General features: G+C 39.5%; 1 protein-coding gene across 1 annotated transcript; it reads right to left on the reverse strand.

Moving 5' to 3' along the window:
* Positions 1-1,046: 1,046 nt before the first annotated feature.
* LOC134796989 (zinc transporter SLC39A7-like) lies at positions 1,047-11,901 on the reverse strand. The gene is made up of 5 exons (XM_063769183.1): positions 11,037-11,901; positions 10,655-10,741; positions 6,910-6,988; positions 4,160-4,401; positions 1,047-1,346 (listed from the first exon to the last, which is right to left on the reverse strand). The coding sequence occupies exons 1-5, from the start codon at positions 11,178-11,180 to the stop codon at positions 1,047-1,049; spliced, it is 852 nt and encodes a 283-aa protein (XP_063625253.1). The 5' UTR covers positions 11,181-11,901.
* Positions 11,902-18,967: the final 7,066 nt, after the last annotated feature.

The following is an 18,967-nucleotide window of genomic DNA, read 5'->3' on the forward strand; positions in this document are numbered from 1 at the left end:
TTATGGAGATATTCATGGTTAAAGTTTGTATGGAATTACTAAGAAATAAGGGATTACAGCAAATTTTGAAGGAGGGGGTGAGGGGTGAGCGGGGGCGCGCTTCGCCCGAAGGCCCGCTTCGTCGCCCCTGAGGTCGCGAGCTGACGAGACCATAGCTCGCTTGTGGACGTCGCCGGCTCGCTACGCTCGCCACCTCCCCCCCCTGCGCTTCGCTATTTGGTCTCGGTCGCTCGCTGACCTCGGGGCTACTCCGCGAGCCTTCGACCTCAGCGGTGACGCTATTGGATCTGGGTTAGCTCCGGCGCTGCGGAAGAGCAGCCCTTCCGCCCTCGCGTGACAAAGCACGCTCACTACACTCGGCTCCGCAGCTTCGGCTTACTGGTCGCCTTCGGCGACCAGCCTCAGCCGCTCGCCTCGCTCATTCCCGCGCTCCGTCACGGCGGGCGAGGGCTGCCCTCCCTCCGCGCCTCCGTTTTTGGAATTGCTCTCTAGGGGTAGGACAGACAAGACCACGTGGATAGTGGGGTGCTCTGATTCGGTTTTAAGTGACCTTGACATTTTGGGTACCTTGAGATTCTGGTGACCAAAGATTTTGGTGACCTTGAGATTCTGGTAACCAAAAATTTTGGTGACCTTGAGATTTTGGTCACCATAAAATTTCGTGACCTTGAGATTTTGGTGACCTTGAGGATGGTGGTGTGGTATAAAAGGTAATATAAATTAACAAAAAACGGCACCTATCGACATCTGCTATTACATTTCTCCTTTATTTCATAGTAATTTCATACAAACTTTAACCATGGATATCTCCATAACCATGGGGTTCCGCGCCATGGGGGTTGGACTGGGGGGTAGCCCTTTGCACCCTCTACCCCCCCATACCCAACACACCCTCCAAAGCGTGGGTCCATAAAGTAAAGATTAGCCCACCAATTAGAGCTAATTAGGAATAACATGAGTAACATCGAATCGAACCGAAAGTACTTTCTTACTTGCATTTAGAAAACAAAGATTACCAAAAATACATACAGTAACTTACATATCGATCAATGCTCTTTATTAAACTTAAGAGGTATCGGTACAAATCTATTATTTTCCGATTTCGAAACATGACCAGGTACTTTCTTAGCAAGCGATCCTTTCTTGCTCTTTCTATCGACGCTGTACGGATCAAGTGGCCAGTTTTCGTCAGATCCTGATTCTCCTGATATCTCCAAGGTGTCGCGTCTCCGTCGTTTCCCGGAGACGACACCAAGTTGAAGCAGGACGGGGTTGGTGACCAGGGCGGCAGCGGCGCCGAGTAGGGCGATGCCTGCTATTGGCCATAACAACGCTTTTGTGGCCAGCTGGAAAACAAGTGAATTTATCGGCAGATGTTCGAGGGATCAGCTGGCGATGTTGTTAGTAAAAACAAACTAAGTTGATCCTTTCAAGGTGACCCATTTTTTAAGGTTCGAGTTTATCTTGTGTGTAATTAAAAACGTGTGCACTTTGATTATTAGATTGTTCAGAAAATTTTGAATACTTCACCCGCTATGGCTACTTCAGCTAATGATTACATGTCATGTAGGTACTTACCCAGTACCTACCCACAAGTAAATAAACCTTTATTTATAAACACAGGTTACATACCAAAATCTAGATAATTATCCTTCAGAGACCAAACTAGCCTGTACCTTTTCCTTATAAACGGTGTTACATGTATGAAGATAGTACATAATACCTACCCACCTGTATTACCTGCGTGTTTTTGAGAAATACCTATATATGTCGATTGTGTACTTACTAGGTACCTGCCTAAGTACCTAGTGTAACTGGGAATAACAACGAAAGTAAAATGATAAAGTTAGAAATCGTACGCCATTTTTATAAGACGCCCGTTCTGCATAACGTAAAACTAGACAGGTTGCAAGTTGGTAAAAAGAGGATATTAAACCAGTTAAGTAGCAACAATGAAAATAATCTAAGTAAGTACCTACTAAGGCAGTTTAAAGAGACCCAAGAGGTTAAAGACACTAGACATGGCTGCACACAGTGCACATTATTGTTTTCGATGGGATAATATCGTCGTAAATATTCGAAACATTGCATAAATAACGCCTAAACAGGATACTGTGTGGGATAATAAAGCAGCTGCATAGGAAATTAGTGGGTAGTACTAACCGTACATTTGAATTTAGAAAGGATTTGGATTCGATAATTACTCGTAGATTGAATCTCAATGCATTTCGGTATACACACACAGTATCAGTTTAAAATGTTAATGTCAAGTTCAACCGACATATTTATAAATAATCATTGCTCTACTCTACCTTCAAAAACCACGGAGGAACCAGTCGAGTACGTTTGTATGGAGAAATGACCACTCCTATTGGCTCTTAATAAAAACCGGCCAAGTGCGAGTCGGACTCGCACACGAAGGGTTCCGTACCATTATCTATAAAAACGGTCACCATCCACCGACGTTGCTTAACTTCGGTCAAAAATCACGTTTGTTGTATGGGAGCCCCACTTAAATCTTTATTTTAATCTGTTTTTAGTATTTGTTGTTATAGCGGCAACAGAAATACATCATCTGTGAAAATTTCAGCTGTCTAGCTATTATAGATCACGAGATACAGCCTGGTGACAGACGGACGGACGGACGGACAGCGGAGTCTTAAGCGGGCCACAGACCATCAGTTTTAACTGCACAGTTTTAACTGTTCAGTCAAACTGTTCAGTTTAAAACTGAGCTGAAAGGATAGTGTTATCTAAGTGATCTACAATCGAGTTAATATAATCGTAAAGCTGGGTTAAAAAGTAAAACAAAACCATTAAAATGAAATATTTTTATATCAGTGACAACCTCACAAAGTTAGAGTTAGACCAAGATAAGTCTGCAGCGATTTTTATAGCCCACTCAGTGCAAGTGTTATTTTAAACGTCAAACTTCTATGAAATAATGACGTACCTATAAATAAAACTTGCACCGCGTGGGCTATCAAAATCGCTGCAGACTTATCTTGGTCTGACTCTATTTACATTTTAAGTTGACACATGTACTGTCATTCAACAGGCTCTACTTGCTAAGGTTGAAACATACAAATGTTTGCACTATTGTTTAACAAACTATATTTCAAAAACGGTTAGAAATATTAACGTGATTATAATAATAAGTGAAAAATAAAGTACGTAGCCTAAACAATTCCCCGTTTGCGTAAAAGTCCTTCGTTTTGTTCCACCCGATATATATGTTAGTTTGTAAGGTAGGTATGTATCTATGGGCCTTAGTTGCCTGAAAATAAATGCTTTGATTGATTGATTGAATTTGAACCGGCGTCTTCTCTTCAGCTAACGCGGCTTAGTCTTTCTAAGATTAGATACATATACTCGAGAAATTGGGACGGTTACCGACGTGACGGGACGCCGGCTAGAGGTCCAGAACGTTAAGCCCCCCATTCACACTCCTACCGTGTAGGCCGCCTCGTAGTCCGCCTCGTTGGGTTGTACTGTGTATGGGGGTTGCGGACTACGAGCCGTCCTACAAACGGCTAAACGGTAGGACGGCTCGTAGTCCGTAAGCGTCGCGTAAGCTGACGCCGGTTTGAATCCATGGTAGAGACCATTGGAGGTGTTTGTTATTTTTTATTACTCTTTTCGTCGTTAGTCGTTTTATTATCAGTTTATAACAACAAAAGCTAGATTGTAATTTCCTTAAGCCAGCCTCCATCATAACAAATGTCCGACCTATTGAGATAGTACGGATGTGTTGTCACAGAATCATGTAACAATGAGATGCTGAGCAATGAAGAGCGGAACGGTCACGCTATCTCGAGATACCATAATGACTAATGATTACAAAACAAAAGAAGACAATATTCATAATAATCCAAGAGGCGACAGTCAGGTTAGGCGAGCAACTTTTATTCAAACAGGAGGATGAATCCTGGCTGGTATTTATAAAGCGCAAACAAATATGAGACAATCTCATCTGTTAGAAGAGTATATATTTGCGCGAATACGACTTTCTCTGAATTTTCTTGATTGGGTAAACTTTTTACCGAAGCAAAACGCATTAAAAAAGTGGATTTAACTAAAAAAAATCAAACGATTTTAGAAGTCCCCAACACACAATGCCTGGGGAATATAATTTATAAATAAATAAATTGTCCCTTACATGATGATGGTCGTGGTGTTTATAATGTCCGTGTCCCAGATGGTGTCCGTAATGTCCATGCCCACCGTGTCCATGTCCGTGCTCGTGTCCGTGTCCATGTCCGTGCTCGTGTCCATGCTCGTGACCGTGTCCATGTCCATGTCCGTGTCCATCGTGGTCGTAGTCGTGGTCGTCGTGGATGTAGGCGTAGCCGTGGCCGTAGGGAGAGCCGTCCTCGTAGTAGCCATCGTGTATTCCGTAACCTGCAAAAGTTGTAATTAATGTAAACGCATATTTAACAATGCATTAAGTTGGAGTATTTACACCACTCTTAGGGGACCGGTTATAGGTTATAGTATAGTTGAATTTTCAAGGTGTCCGAATGCTACTTGAAAGCTGAACATTTGGAACATCTTAAAAAAACTTTAAGTTCAGACGGTTTTTTTACTGATTTTATAACACATTAATAACAACCAATGCTGTACCGACAATACCGACATCTTCTAATTTATATTAAAATTATTAAAAATAACATATATTTTTATACGCTATTTTATTTTTTTTATACGCTAGAGAACGGCGGTCTGAAACTAAATGTTGCGAAGACCGAGTACATGGCATGTGGCGGCACGGACCCCGACACCCCGACCCCATAAAGGTAGGAGACGATTTTGTCGTGAAAACGAATAAATTCAAATACCTTGGGTCCGTGCTGCACGAATCGGGTGAAATCAATCACGACGTCCAAGCCCGAATTAGCGCTGCTTGGGCAAAATGGCGAGAAGTAACCGGTGTCCTCTGCGACCCCAGGATACCGGTGAAGATAAAGGGCCTTGTGTACAAGAGCATCATCCGACCAGTCCTACTATATGGTAGCGAGACCTGGCCTGTCCTCGGAAGGCATGTCCAGCAGCTTCACGTCACGGAGATGAAGATGTTGCGATGGATGTGTGGCGTTACGCGACTAGATCGCATACGTAACGAACACATCAGTGGCAGCCTCGGAATCCGTGACGTAGCGGATAAGCTGCAGGAAAGTCGCCTCCGATGGTATGGCCATATTCGCCGCAGACCGGTAGACTACGTCGGAAATAGATGCCTCAATCTCACTGTCCAAGGCCCTAGATTACGCGGTAGGCCTAAGAAGCGCTGGCTGGACGTCGTGACAGCGGACATGGGAGAGAACAATCTCACACCCGAGGATGCCGAAGACCGGGCAAAGTGGAGAAGACTGAGCAGGAAAGCGGACCCTGGCGCCAGGCCGGGAAAACGCTAGGTCGAAGAAGAAGAACATATATTTTTTATCTAAAGGTCTCTATGTGACTTTAGCTCCGTTTACGCCTCCCGATTGTTTGGGATACTATTGAAAGACATACAATTACGAGTAAAGGATGACTCACGTTAGACCGGGCCGTGTCCGGGTTTCCGGAGCTTACTTTTCTATGAGATGACAGGCGATCACGTGACGCTTTCCATGGAAAACGATGCGCCGGAAGCTCCGGCTCGGACACGGACACGGCCCGGTCTAACGTGTCATCCTTAACACATTCACTGCCCCCAACGCACATGTGCGTTCAGCGTCATATAAGTTTGATTCTAGGCCACGCCCCTTGGCAGTGAATGCGTTAAAACATACCTGCCTACAAATAAGACGACCTGTCCGGATGTTTTGCCCAGCTTGCCGCTGTATTATTTCGGGTTGCAAGGGAACTTGCGCTTTTTAGCCGTTTCATTCAGAACCTGTTCTCGTTCCTGTCGAGCTTCTGAACCGGTCGCTAGAGGATTTATATCGCAATATTTTTATTGGCAGAAGGTACCAACATTGCTAATTGTAATTGCCTTAGTATAAGTGTAACTAGTTTCGTATTTATTCATTTAATCATCCGTGACTAACTATCTGCAATTACTATTATTATTCAAGAGATGAATTTGTAAATTAGGGTGCCTTATCCTCCTACGTTCCGATGTCCTTTTAAAAGGACTAATTCCAATCGAATTTGAACTACAATGGAATAAAAGAAGATTCCAAATCCAAAACTGCAAAAATGACTCGGGGACTTGGAGGTTGCTCCCAATCGTCTTCGTTATTTGTAATCTGGATTTTCCCAAGGAACAAATATTGCATCTTTTTCCTTAATATGGCAAACGAAAGTGCCACACACACTACGCAGATTCAAACCACGTTGTTTCTTCGACGTTTCTTCTCAAGGTCGTGATGTGAGTAGCTCATGACGTGACATACAGTTTACATTCCAATTACGACTGCAGCAGCGTTATTGCTGCAGCGACCCTTGTGCAGCAGCGCAGCGGGTGATGTTGCTTTCAATTTCCTTGATAAATTGAGTTACTTGCATTGCATTGCTGTCGCGATTGGAATGTTCGATTGAACTCCGTTCCTCATTTTATCAAGAACTTTGACATTACCCATTTCTTGCTGCTGTTCCAGCTAGGGTTCCCAACTTTTTTTTGGTGGAATATAGTATTTTCCAGAATAAGGCATCAAAAATATAGTACATTTCAAAAAAATATAGTACTATTAGATAAAATACTAAACATGAGTGTAATATAACGTTTAATCGGAAATATACTTAGTATTTTAGCGTACTATATATTTTTCCAAAAGTATATAGTACAGAGAGCCAAAATATAGTACAATACTATATAATATAGTACGGTTAGCAACCCTAGTTCCAGCCATCGCGACCGGAATTTAACCTTTAGGATATCATCATGGTAATGAAGAACTTAAAATAATTAAGTAGTAGCTATACCTTCATGATGCCCTCCGTGGTCGTGATGCAGCAACCCTCGGCTATAACTTGAACTGGAGAGAGCATTGTCCGGAATCTCCTAAAAACATAAATGTAGGTAATAAAACTTAATAACCCTACAGCAAGCCAAAAAATGACGTAAACCAACACAATGATACGCGAGCTTTTTATTAGTGTATAATCACAAACGCTTTATCAAAAAAAAAAATCGACTGTCCTTTCCTCGAAAAGGCGCTAGACGTATTCCTCAAAAGACATTCGATGAAATTGAGGTACAATTTCGTTTTTTTTTAATAATTAAATCCAATTAGAAGGCCGGGCGGCACGGTTGGCTGGCTCGATACGATCGTCTGGGCACTGCCCCTTCACACGGCCCTTTACGATTGACGGAGCAGTCCCGAGGTGTCTTGGAGACGCCTTTGACATAGTTGTTCTAAATATTATGAGACTAGCCTTCGCACGCTACATGTTAGGCGTAGAAGTTTGTATTTACTCTTTCCACCCTACGGGTTGATTGAAAAGACACCATTTTTAATTCACTACATAAGCTTTATTAAGCTTACTCTAGGAACAGCTCGATTTGCCAATTAATCGCCTTTCGCGTCAACGAATATAAAAGGAAATAAACAAGAAAAAGTCATATATGGGAGGTTTCGACTTTTTATTGATAAAATAATAATCTTCTTGTTTAAAATTTAATCATCTGCAGATTGGCTATTCGCAATTGGAAATTATAAACTTGTTTGTTATTGTTTCTCAAATATCCGTTATCCTACCAGGAACCAATGAATCAACAAGAGGTCATCTCATTGCCTTGATTCATCTATACCGAGAATCTGATATCGCTAACCGTTCGAGGCCGCCGTCAGCCGTCACGGGAAAGTGTTCCCCGCTATGCCACGGTGTGATCCCACTTAGTGCGGCAAATTGCTGTGAATGCTGAGAATTTACACATTAACTTACAATGCCACCTAATTTATAAAACGTTTTGAGTAGACTATTAGCAGCTAGCATAATTGCGATCTGTAACAGATTCAAGTCTCGATAACAAATTATGATTATATTTATTGCGTGGTTGCGTAAGTATGAAAATTTAATAATATCGTTGTCTGCCTGTTTATCTCACAGGTGCTTTCTACTGGCGTTAAAAAAATCTTTAGTTATTTATTTATTTATTTAATCTTTATTGCACATAAGAAAACACACTGTACAGAAGGCGAACTTAATGCCATAAGGCATTCTCTACCAGTCAACCTTTAGGCAAAGCAGATAAGTTGTAGGCGGTGCAAAAACATGTGGTATAGATACATAGATCCGTGATTTAGACTTACGTATTTTTGGTATAAGTAAAAAAAAAATAGTAAGAAAGGGATAAAACATAAACTTACTAATAGGTTTGTAAAGTTTTCTGAATGAGGGGGTATGTCATTTCATTATGCTCGTGAAGTTGACCACCCCATATCGTTTGCCCGCAAATGGCATAGCTATATCGATTGTTCATCGTTAGTTCACGTTTGTTCAGTAGGTAAAATCGTAAGAACCCGATTCTAACATCATTTTTTTTAAACAAAAGGGGGTGGCTGTCTTCACGCTAGCCACCCCAAACCACTTTTTGTATTTTTTTTTGTCTAGATGGCAAGATATTCGTTAGTTCACGTTTGTTCAGGCATTAAAATCGTTAGGACCCGATTCCTTCATTTTTTTGTTATTTTTTCAAAGTGGGGTGGCTGTCTTCACGCTAGCCACCCCACCCCGAAATCAGCCAAACTAACCATGTGAACTCATCGAGCGACGTTAGTTCACGTTTGTTCAGGCATTAAAATCGTTAGGATCTCATTAGATTTGCCATAAAAAAATAAAATCGAAAAATTCATATATATGGGCCAGCGGAGCCAAGTAATGTGGCCTAGCAAGCAATCGACGCGGATACTAACGATTCTTTAGCTTGAATAAACTTATATGGACGATATTTAAGCGATAAATAACAGTGCCTTGCGGGCGTTCAAAACATAATAAGAGATATCCGTCGTTTTATATTTTTTTATACTATGGGGGTGGCTGTCTTCACACTAGCCACCCCAAATCACTTTTTGTAGTTTTTTTTGGTCTAGATAGCAAGATATTCGTTAGTTCACGTTTGTTCAGGCATTTAAATCGTTAGGACCCGATTCCTTCATTTTTTTTTATTTTTTCAAAGTGGGGTGGCTGTCTTCACGCTAGCCACCCCACCCCGAAATCAGCCAAACTAACCATGTGAACTCATCGAGCGGCGTTAGCTCACGTTTGTTCAGGCATTAAAATCGTTAGGATCTCATTAGATTTGCCTTAAAAAAATAAAATCGAAAAATTCATATATATGGGCCAGCCGAGGCAAGTACCTAAAAGTCCCTAAAGTGCCTAAGTCGACGGCTGAAAAAAATAGTCAGAATCGGATCCTTACGATGCCACTTGCAAAATTACGTCAGCAGATCACGCTGATTCACGATTGACAGGTAATTTGCGGGCGATCAAAACAGAAAATCTGCTAGCGTGAAGACAGCCACCCCCTTTTGTTTTAAAAAAAAATGATGTTAGAATCGGGTCCTTACGATTTTACCTACTGAACAAACGTGAACTAACGATGAACAAACGATATAGCTAATATGCCATTTGCGGGCAAACGATATGGGGTGGTCAACTTCACGAGCATCATTTCATTAGCCCAAAGAATGTAAGCCTTAAATAAACAATTTAAGCCCTACAATATGTATACATTACATATATTTTGGTTAGGTTAAGACGGAAACTAAAGGGTGATAGCTGTGTACAACAATAAACACTTCGCGGCAGCCGTCGTCTGTTGTTACACCTGTGATGAGGATACCGGGATCTCGGGCACCTATGTTTAATCGTACGATTCAGAGGCCAATTTTATACTGGTCAGTTTGATGCGACGCGTTTACGAATTAACATAATAACAGCCACAAATCATATAAACTGAAACTTTATTTCGACTGTACTTGTACAGTTGAGTCACGTTTCCGCTGACAAGTTATCAGGAATGTGGAACGGCGAATGATATTCCCACAGTTCTGCATTTGATATGCGATGAATGGACTAAGCGTGATGGTAATTACACCTCAAACCGCCGCCATTATAAGCCTACGCGAGATTCTAGACTTAATAACAGCCTATTTACCTAGGGTTAATTCCTTGGGTGTAATTGCATCCTTCAAGTTGCGACAGTTATTAAATTAGTCACAATTAAGACTGGGATGTCATATTAAAACAAAAGAAGTGGTGACTTACAGTTAAGAGTATAGTTAGGGCTGGTGCATACTTGTGGCAGGGTGTCTTTTAGGTACGATTATTGTGCAACATGGAGCGTAAGTTAAATATTGCAAACGAGAGTAAGTTAAATCGCGACGGCTTGCCGGAGCGATTTATAGACTCGAGTTTGCAATACGATTACGCCCCGAGTTACACACAATGTTTTTCATCACACTTGCGATACAAAAATGAAGTATAAAGACAAAAAACTGTTAATTATGGTACTAGAAACTTCATTACTCCCTAGGGAAACCGCTTTTTCTATTACTCCCGCTAAGCTTGCGTGCAATTCCACATTTACTGAGCGAGTGTGATTAAAATTAATTAGATATAATTTTATGAAAATACAGTTGTTATTTTCAGTGGCATGCCTATGATGTATCTACATACATTTGATAAAAATACAAAAAGTAAAAGGTGCATTTAGAAATCTTACCTTAAATCGTATTGGGTTGCGAATCGGAGCAAAACTGGCATATCTGCCTACCTCTTCTTTCTGCAGGGTTTTCACATTAGTCAAGTTCTAAAATAAATAGGTGAGCAACTTTAGAGTAACACTATTAAACTAAAAATATTAGGGCCTAGGCTTGGAGCCGGTATGTTATAATAAGTGAAGCTATTTTACGTCAATAATCGTATTAATCGTCGACTGAAAAAGACTATTCAACTATGAGGCAACCAGGACGGTAGAACTTTGTTTTACTGGTTTCTCACTTCGGATGCCTTCCTTCCTTCCTTGCTTTTTCCAGCTAGACCTTTTATGCTACTGTTCTAAGCTATTGAATGTACTTAAAGAAAGTCATTTCTGAAGTACTTACATCATCCTCCTTCACATAATAATCTCTTATGTTTGCGTTGAAAACATTATTCGGAAGTTCCTCACATGTCACAAAATTGTTCTCAATGTACACAAAATTCAACAGCAGAATTCGTAAAAGGAATTCCCCGGATACACCACACATAGTAAAGTCCGGTTCTGCGGCAGTAACTCACAGAGCACGACAACGCGCAAGAAATATTGCCTGGGATCACAATACATAGCGAGCTGCCACTTCATATTGTACTTTATAAAATGTATGAAAGTGGGGGTTGACAATTTGATAGGAGTCTAAACAATGGTGTCGTCCGAGCTATCGCTACAGCCCGTTGGGTCTTGCGTAGCCGTTTCACCAGCTTTGTTCGTAATTTATAATGATGGTCATGTTTGTCGGGATTGTTTCACGGTGGATGCTTCACGCAGTCTTTGAATTGAAAAACCGGATCTCAAGTATCTGAAGATGATAGATTTGCTCAACTTGAAGAGGTTAATGCAATGGTTGGCTAGACGCACTGCTATCTCGATGAATCTGCGCACAAAGAATTTCCGCATATGATTATATCGATCGAGTGCAATTCATGCATAACGCTGATGTGGGATAAGAAAAATACTGAATAATTGCGTCCGTTTAGAAAACCGTGCAGTGCTTAAGTTATGGGAAATTAACGCATTAAAGCGATAAGGTTTTTTACCTAGTAGACGTAAGGTGCATTATGGCCTGTAACTTTAATGAGGATTCCTTCTGTCATCGTTAGCGTACCTACGATTGTAGCTTGCGGCAAACAATTGTAATCAACTTATGCAGGCCACAGATACTAACTGGTTTACTACGCCTTGAGCAAGCGGGGCTTGCTATTTCGAACAGTAGATATGTATTACAAAGGTACGATTGGTACTAGATTCAGTTGTCAATAGAATTACGCCTTTGTTGGATATTATTGTGCCAGCGCACTCGTTATCGTAAGATTTTCATGTAATGTAAACGTAACACGTAGCATCGACTACCATCCGCAGTTATAAATCTGTCAGTATTGATGAAATGATGAATGATGCTTCAATAGTGGAAAAGTTAGCCGCCATATGGTTTATAAACCACAACTGCATATCTTGCTTCCAATATGTTACGTAGTTACTAATTATCATTGATTCTCTGCTATTCGCTGTACTTTGTAAAGAGTCATCAAAAAAGGCCAAAGAATGGCATTGCATCAAAGACACGCTACATTGTACACTACTACATTGTACAATTGTACTCAAACTAAGTTTTCTCGACCAATTCCCTCGGCTCCAAAAGCAATCTACTTTTAAATTCTAGCCCAAGTAAAGAAAATAAAATAACGACAAATTGAGGTACAATAGCTTTCTCAATTTCTGGCAAATCACGTTCGGGAGCCCAAATAAATCTAGATAGCCCACCACCTCAACATTACGAGAACGAAGTCGGTTTTATTAGTTTTAAATTATTTATTTCGCCACAACAGATTTACGATTGGCACCACGATATATCAGCAGCCCGCCAATAAAATTCTATTTAGCGTGGATATAGAGCGTCTGAAAATGGCAACGTAAACACAATGAGCCCTATTGTAGGCACGACCTTTGTGTTATCTAGTTCTAGTCTGGATACATTATGCGAGGAAGCTGCCAGCTCTTCAGTCGCCAATGATGTCGAACAGTCTTTTAGCTTGCTCTTTGAAAAGCTGATTTTAACGTCTCAATCCCAAATGGATTACATTATGACTTTTAGTTCAGTAGACAGTTATACATATACTATACTGTTTGGCATAAGCCTTTCATAGTTATATGTTACTTTCCTTCAGCGGAATATATACAATAAAGTTTTTTGTTTTATGAAGCTTTTTTTAATCAATAGGTATTGCGTCACACATCAGTACATCGACCCTAATGATAACGATGTATATCGTCGTTAATGTTAACCTCAAATGTTGTTTTGTCAGCTGTTGCTAAAATCGTAGCGAGCCAGTCTGCTATATTATTTATTTGTTTAAATTTTATAACTTTAATTTAAAACTACAAATGCCGAATGTACTGAACGCATTGATTTACCTCTAGAACTTGTGCGTGAACATGAATATGTTACGATACTTATACAATATTATGTACCTACTTTACATATTTAATTTGCTTATAAACCACAATTTTAACTAAGCCTAAGGTTTCTGAATCATGCGAGACGTCATGTCATACCATGAAATACTGGCCACTAAGGTAAACCATTCTGTCCGAAATCCTTAATAGGGAATATTACGCGAAACTCTGCGTAGGTTTTTTTTTTTTTTTTTTTTTTACTATTATTATAGTTGTAGGTCCTCGCTTTCAATACGGGCGGCCTATAACTATTATTACTTCGTTTCATTAGTTTTTATGAATGTATTATTATGCAGTTTATTTAGATATATAAAATATTATAAATATAATTATATATGCATATATATTAGGCACTTTATTTACGTATATAACATATTATAGTATATAGCATGTTTATGTGTTATTAAATTTTTTAAGTGTGTTTATTATTTTACTTATGAATTTTTCGAACGATGTTTTTGTTATTTCTTTTTCTATTATTTTAGATATATCATATGGGTCTATTTGATGTAGTTCACAGAGAAACTCGTGGTCACAGCGGAAGTATGAATATTTGGGACAGTGTTTGAGGAGATGGTCGATAGTTTGTGGAGTTGTGTCATCGCATGGGCAGGTATCAGTGTCGGTGATGTGGAAGCGTGCTAGATAGGCTTTGTGATATCCATGACCGGTAAGTATTTGAGTGAGTTCGAAGGTGAGTGACATATGCTTGCGAAGTGTTGTTACATGTGTAAGTGTAGGCAGATGTTGCTTTGTGTGGGTTCCTGTTGTACTGTTTGTGTACATTTGTTCATGTTTTCCTACTATTGTTTTATGTAGGTTCTTTTTATGAAAGGATAGGGGAAATCTGCAGAAATCAGGACTTCTGTGTAATGATGCCGCGTGTTTGGCGGCTGTGTCTGCTGCCTCATTGCCGTGAAGGCCGGCGTGGGCTTTAATCCAACAAAAATGGATTTCTCCTGCTTGTTGGATTTGGCGGATTAATTTATGGATACTGTTTATTGTTCTGTTTGTGCTGCTGCGATTTGCAACTTCTTGCAGCGCAGACTTCGAGTCCGAGAAAATTGTGATTTTTTCAAGGCCCAGTATGATGCATTCATGACACGCTCCTTCTATAGCCACACATTCAGCCTGAAAAACTGTACAGCTCTTATGTAGCTTAAATTTTTTAGTTCTGTCACTTCCATCAGGGTAGTGTATAACGAATGCCGCTCCTACTCCTGCATCGTGCTTGCTTCCATCAGTGTAGATTCTGTGCATATCTGACGTATAATAAGGTTCTAAGTCGTTTTCAGTAAGTATGTCGGTTATATTTATAGTAATTCTGTCTGCGGGGTGTAATAAGCCAGTCACTGGTACTCTTTTGTCATATGTTATGTCGTCTGGTAGGTATTCTGTCAGTCTGGTTCGTTTAACAGTTTCGATGGAAGCAATTTCTTGCACTTTCAGCGGAAGGGGCGTGAGTCCAGCTAGTGCTATCGATTGTATGGTTGGGAGAGTTCGAAAGCCATGTATAATTTTGATAGCGAACCCGCGTTGCAGGCTTAGAAGTGCTTTTTTCACTTTTTTATATTTAATAGCGTGATGCCATACCTCAGCCGCGTATGTTATTGTGGGTTCAATGACTTGTCGGTAGATTGTGCTAACATTTTCAGAATGGACCCCCCATGTAGGTCTTACATACATACACATTTTTTTGTAAATATTTTGTGCCTTATTAATTATGTATTCTACATGTTGAATAAATGTTAAACGCTGGTCTATAATTACTCCGAGTAGTTTGAAATGTTTATTAAATGGGATTTGGATATTCTTAAAAAATATTTTGGCGTTTTTGGCTTTCGGCGTTGGTGAGATCATTTGTGTTTTCGCAGGTCCGAATTTTAACTTATTGTTTTCCCCCCACGTATATACCATCTCTAGGATGCTATTTGTGTTTAACTCCAGTTCAATTAAATCTTTTCCGTGACAAATTAATAGAATGTCGTCCGCATACGCTTGTATGTGGGTGTTGGTTCGTGATATTTGTTCCAGCAAGGTGTCGGTTATAGTGTTCCAGAAGATAGGTCCAAGGACAGATCCTTGGACACATCCTCTGGTTTGCGTTTTTGTTACGGTGGCGTCGGAATAGTTTAAAGTGATTGTTCGTTCTGTGAAGTAGCTACGTATGAGATTTAATATATTATTCGGGCAGTTTATGTTACTAAGCCGGTTAATCAAGGCTGGCCACCATGCGTGGTCGAAAGCTCCTTGTATATCTAAGGATATTACTATAATTAATTTTTTGTTAAGTTTTAGTTCCTTCATGGTATCAATAGCGGTAATTAGTGCATCTGTTGTTGTTTGCTGTTCTTTAAAACCAAATTGCTTGGAGTTGCAGGCGTATCTTGTATGCATGTAGTACGTTAATCTCCTCGCAATAAGCTTTTCTAGAACTTTCCCTAAAATATTTATTAATCCTATAGGTCTATATGAGGCGAGCTCGCCATAACCTGACTTGTTTGGTTTCGGTATAGTTTTTATGTACGCGGATTTCCATGACTTTGGAAAGTATCCTAGTAACAAACATCTATTATATAATTTTGTGATAAGTGCCGGGTACGAGTCGATGAAATGTCTACATATATCTGAGGTTAAGTGGTCTACGCCTGGAGCCTTCTTAGGATTCATATTATATATGGCTTCTTTGATTTCTTCGGTCGTGAATGCAGGTTCATTATTCTGCGTAGGTAGCGCCACTACCACTATCTGTCACAATCCAGATTATCTAACCTCTCTATCACTCTTGCGTATTCGAGCGATAAAGAGGCAGATTAAGAAAGAATTTCGATTTTCGCGTTTACTGGTAGGCCCCTGTTAACAAACCGCCTTGATGCATTAATGTCATATTTTATTGTCTCTGAAAACTTGTCAAAAAACAGTTTAAGGCACAGTATGTATAAGTTAGTCTATGAATTTACTAGAGTCGGTAGTGCTGCACTCTGGCGGCAGAACATTGCAGTAATATCCCCTATTCTCGCATGATAATTTGATATTCGGTAATTAGACTAGAAACTTATCGGTCCACACTTCCACCGACGAAGCGAAACGAATGTGCAAGAGTGCGCCGCACCAATAATCCGGATTAAATTTATTCAAATTTTAACTGAGTGGGGCTAAGTGCTGTCAATTATTTAAATACAGAGGGCGCCCCTGGATTATTTGGTCTAGAACCCAGGACCCGCTAATGCTGATGGGTGTTAGCGCCTGGTTCCTAAGGCCTTAAAATTAAAAGTTAAAAGCCTTAAATTGGTACATTTTTGACCCTTGGAAAAATATCCTTGAGCCTGTATTTAAACTTAAGCAAAAGCAGAAATAGTTTTTGGCCTAAATGGGTTAGGTACGTGGGCGCTAGAGTCCGTCTAAGCTAACTTTGCACTGATTTGAACAGAAAGTGATATTTTATAGACATTTGACACCAACGATGACATTCCCACTCATCAGCAATGCCATGCAGAGTTAGATTGGTCCGACCCTATTTAATGTCCGATATTACTGAGTGCAAGCTCTTGTTAGCAATATTTTCCAATGTCATATCCAGTATCCATCTACATTTGTATCCCCTCGCAATTTTTAGGCATCGCCCCGCAGGTAGCGTTCAGGCCCCCTTTATTTTACGATCTTAAATTCTTCACAAGCTCCATAGGTGAAAAAACTGGTGTGTGTACGAAGGAAATTGCGAAGAGGGTAGCAAGGTAAATGGCCCACAGATAAATCCCTGGGGTGGATTAATGTGCCGTACGATTTTAAATTATTTCCTAAATTGTTTTTATTTAATTTATTGGTTTGTACTTTTTGCTGTCGAGTGTTCGGGTATCTTATTTTACTTTCGTAATATCTATGACATATTATGTAAAAATAGCCAATATAATATTATTGTTAAGTGATGTATTTTCTCAGTCTAAAGCTTGTCTAAAGTGTAAATGCTGAAATTGGCTGAGATTATCTTTTACAAGAAGTAGAAAGCCGCGGTTTTGCGGAGTTGAAGACGTTCCATTGTTGATCGTTCGTTTTTATGTTATAAGTATTTTTAATGGGTAATTCGAGGGAATTTCTAATTAGTGATTAAGCTTTATGTTGGGATTAACCGGCCTTAACTTCAGAAATCTCTTGGAATTTTACATTTTTGACCAAAACTGGTGAACGAGATAAGTTATTCTGTCGAAACAAGAGCTGAGGACCAAATGACAACCATAAAAACCGTCTAATTTCAATCAGTAGGTACGAAATACTAATCAAGCAAACTGAACACAATAATATATTGTTTGTATTATTGGCGAAGTTCATGCTTCAATTATAAAATGGAAACAACGCTCTCAAACATAATCGTTAGCTCACTCAACAAATCGAAGAGCCGTGTCCTCAGCCTAATCCCAAGCATCCTTACATCGATCAATGTCTCGCGACATCAAAGAACACAACCGGAGCCTAAACAGGTGCCGTGAGATAGATCGAGTTCAAATCGAGCATCAATAGCGTACGATTTACGCGATCAGAGATTGCGTCACACCAGTTAGAAACCGATTGGTTTGAATGATCGAACTCGGATTGATGACTGTAAAGCTATGTCCACATCATCGAATTGAAATAAGAGAAGAGCATCAGCAACGCCAATTCCAAGGCAGAGATTTCTGATCCTTTAAAAACTTGTACCTATACTACTTTTTTGAATATCATCACAACAGTTGGTAGGTAGGTAGGTACTGGGCAGCTGGGGTTCTTTTATTGAACTTTTCTTAAGAGACACAGATGTCTCAGAAAACCTCAGCGTGGTAAATTGACTCCTATAAGGCCCATGCAATATATCGTCTAGCTACATGTCATTTTTATGCAAAACAGTGCGCTAGCTTATGAAACTATTCATCGAGTTCAAGTTAATTTGCTTTGTCGTTTCAAGCAATACGTTGAAGAAAGGCGAAAAAGGAGTCTAAAAGCATTGCCTGTGTGAACTTAGCTTTAATGGTTAAAGGCTATTAAAATAATAGAGTTTGGTGGCATGTTAAATCAACAGATTTTTATGTATGAGTCACACTGAGTGTTTAGAGTTGTCTGAGAGAGCTTATTTTTAATTGGGTTGAGTTTCTGTTTTGGGTATTGAGTGTAATGTAAACGAATTGTGTTAACAGCTATAGAGAGTGTGTTAGTCAAAAATAAACGGCTTAAATGATAGATGTACTTGCGTTGAGGTGACTATTTTGCAAAAAGTTACCCTCAGACGTTGTATATGTATGTAATAACATATTTTGTACCAATTTACTATATTAAATAAAAATATCAATTCCACTATCTAAGGCCTAAGCAATAATGTGCCAAGTGTAGGAATACCAGCTATAAAATAATGCTGATATTTCTCATTCTATCAAAACCATAAAATAATAAAGAAATATTAAAATCATCTCATTTATTTATTTAATCGTATGGCGTAGTATACATAAACATTCTCCAACAATATGTAAGTAGCTATAATAAAATAATTATAAATCATCTCATCAGTAAGTAAGTTTCCAAAAAAGGTATACGTTTTCAGGAAGGGAGAAGTAAGTACTTTATCTAGTAGGTAGCAGTGAGATGTGAATAGGAATTCGTGACGATGATTTATTTATTTATTTATTGATCAAATTAGTAACACAGCATTACAGTATAAAACCAAGGCACTGTGAAACTACAAAATAAAAGAAAAGACAGAAAAACAATACACATAAAAATGAAATTAACTAAACATACAATAAAAAGAAAAATAAACTAACTTATCTAACTTGGCTAAACATTAGATTTGGGCGACGA

This window comes from Cydia splendana, chromosome 14, assembly GCF_910591565.1.
Source record: "Cydia splendana chromosome 14, ilCydSple1.2, whole genome shotgun sequence".
NCBI classification, from domain to species: Eukaryota; Metazoa; Arthropoda; class Insecta; order Lepidoptera; family Tortricidae; genus Cydia; species Cydia splendana.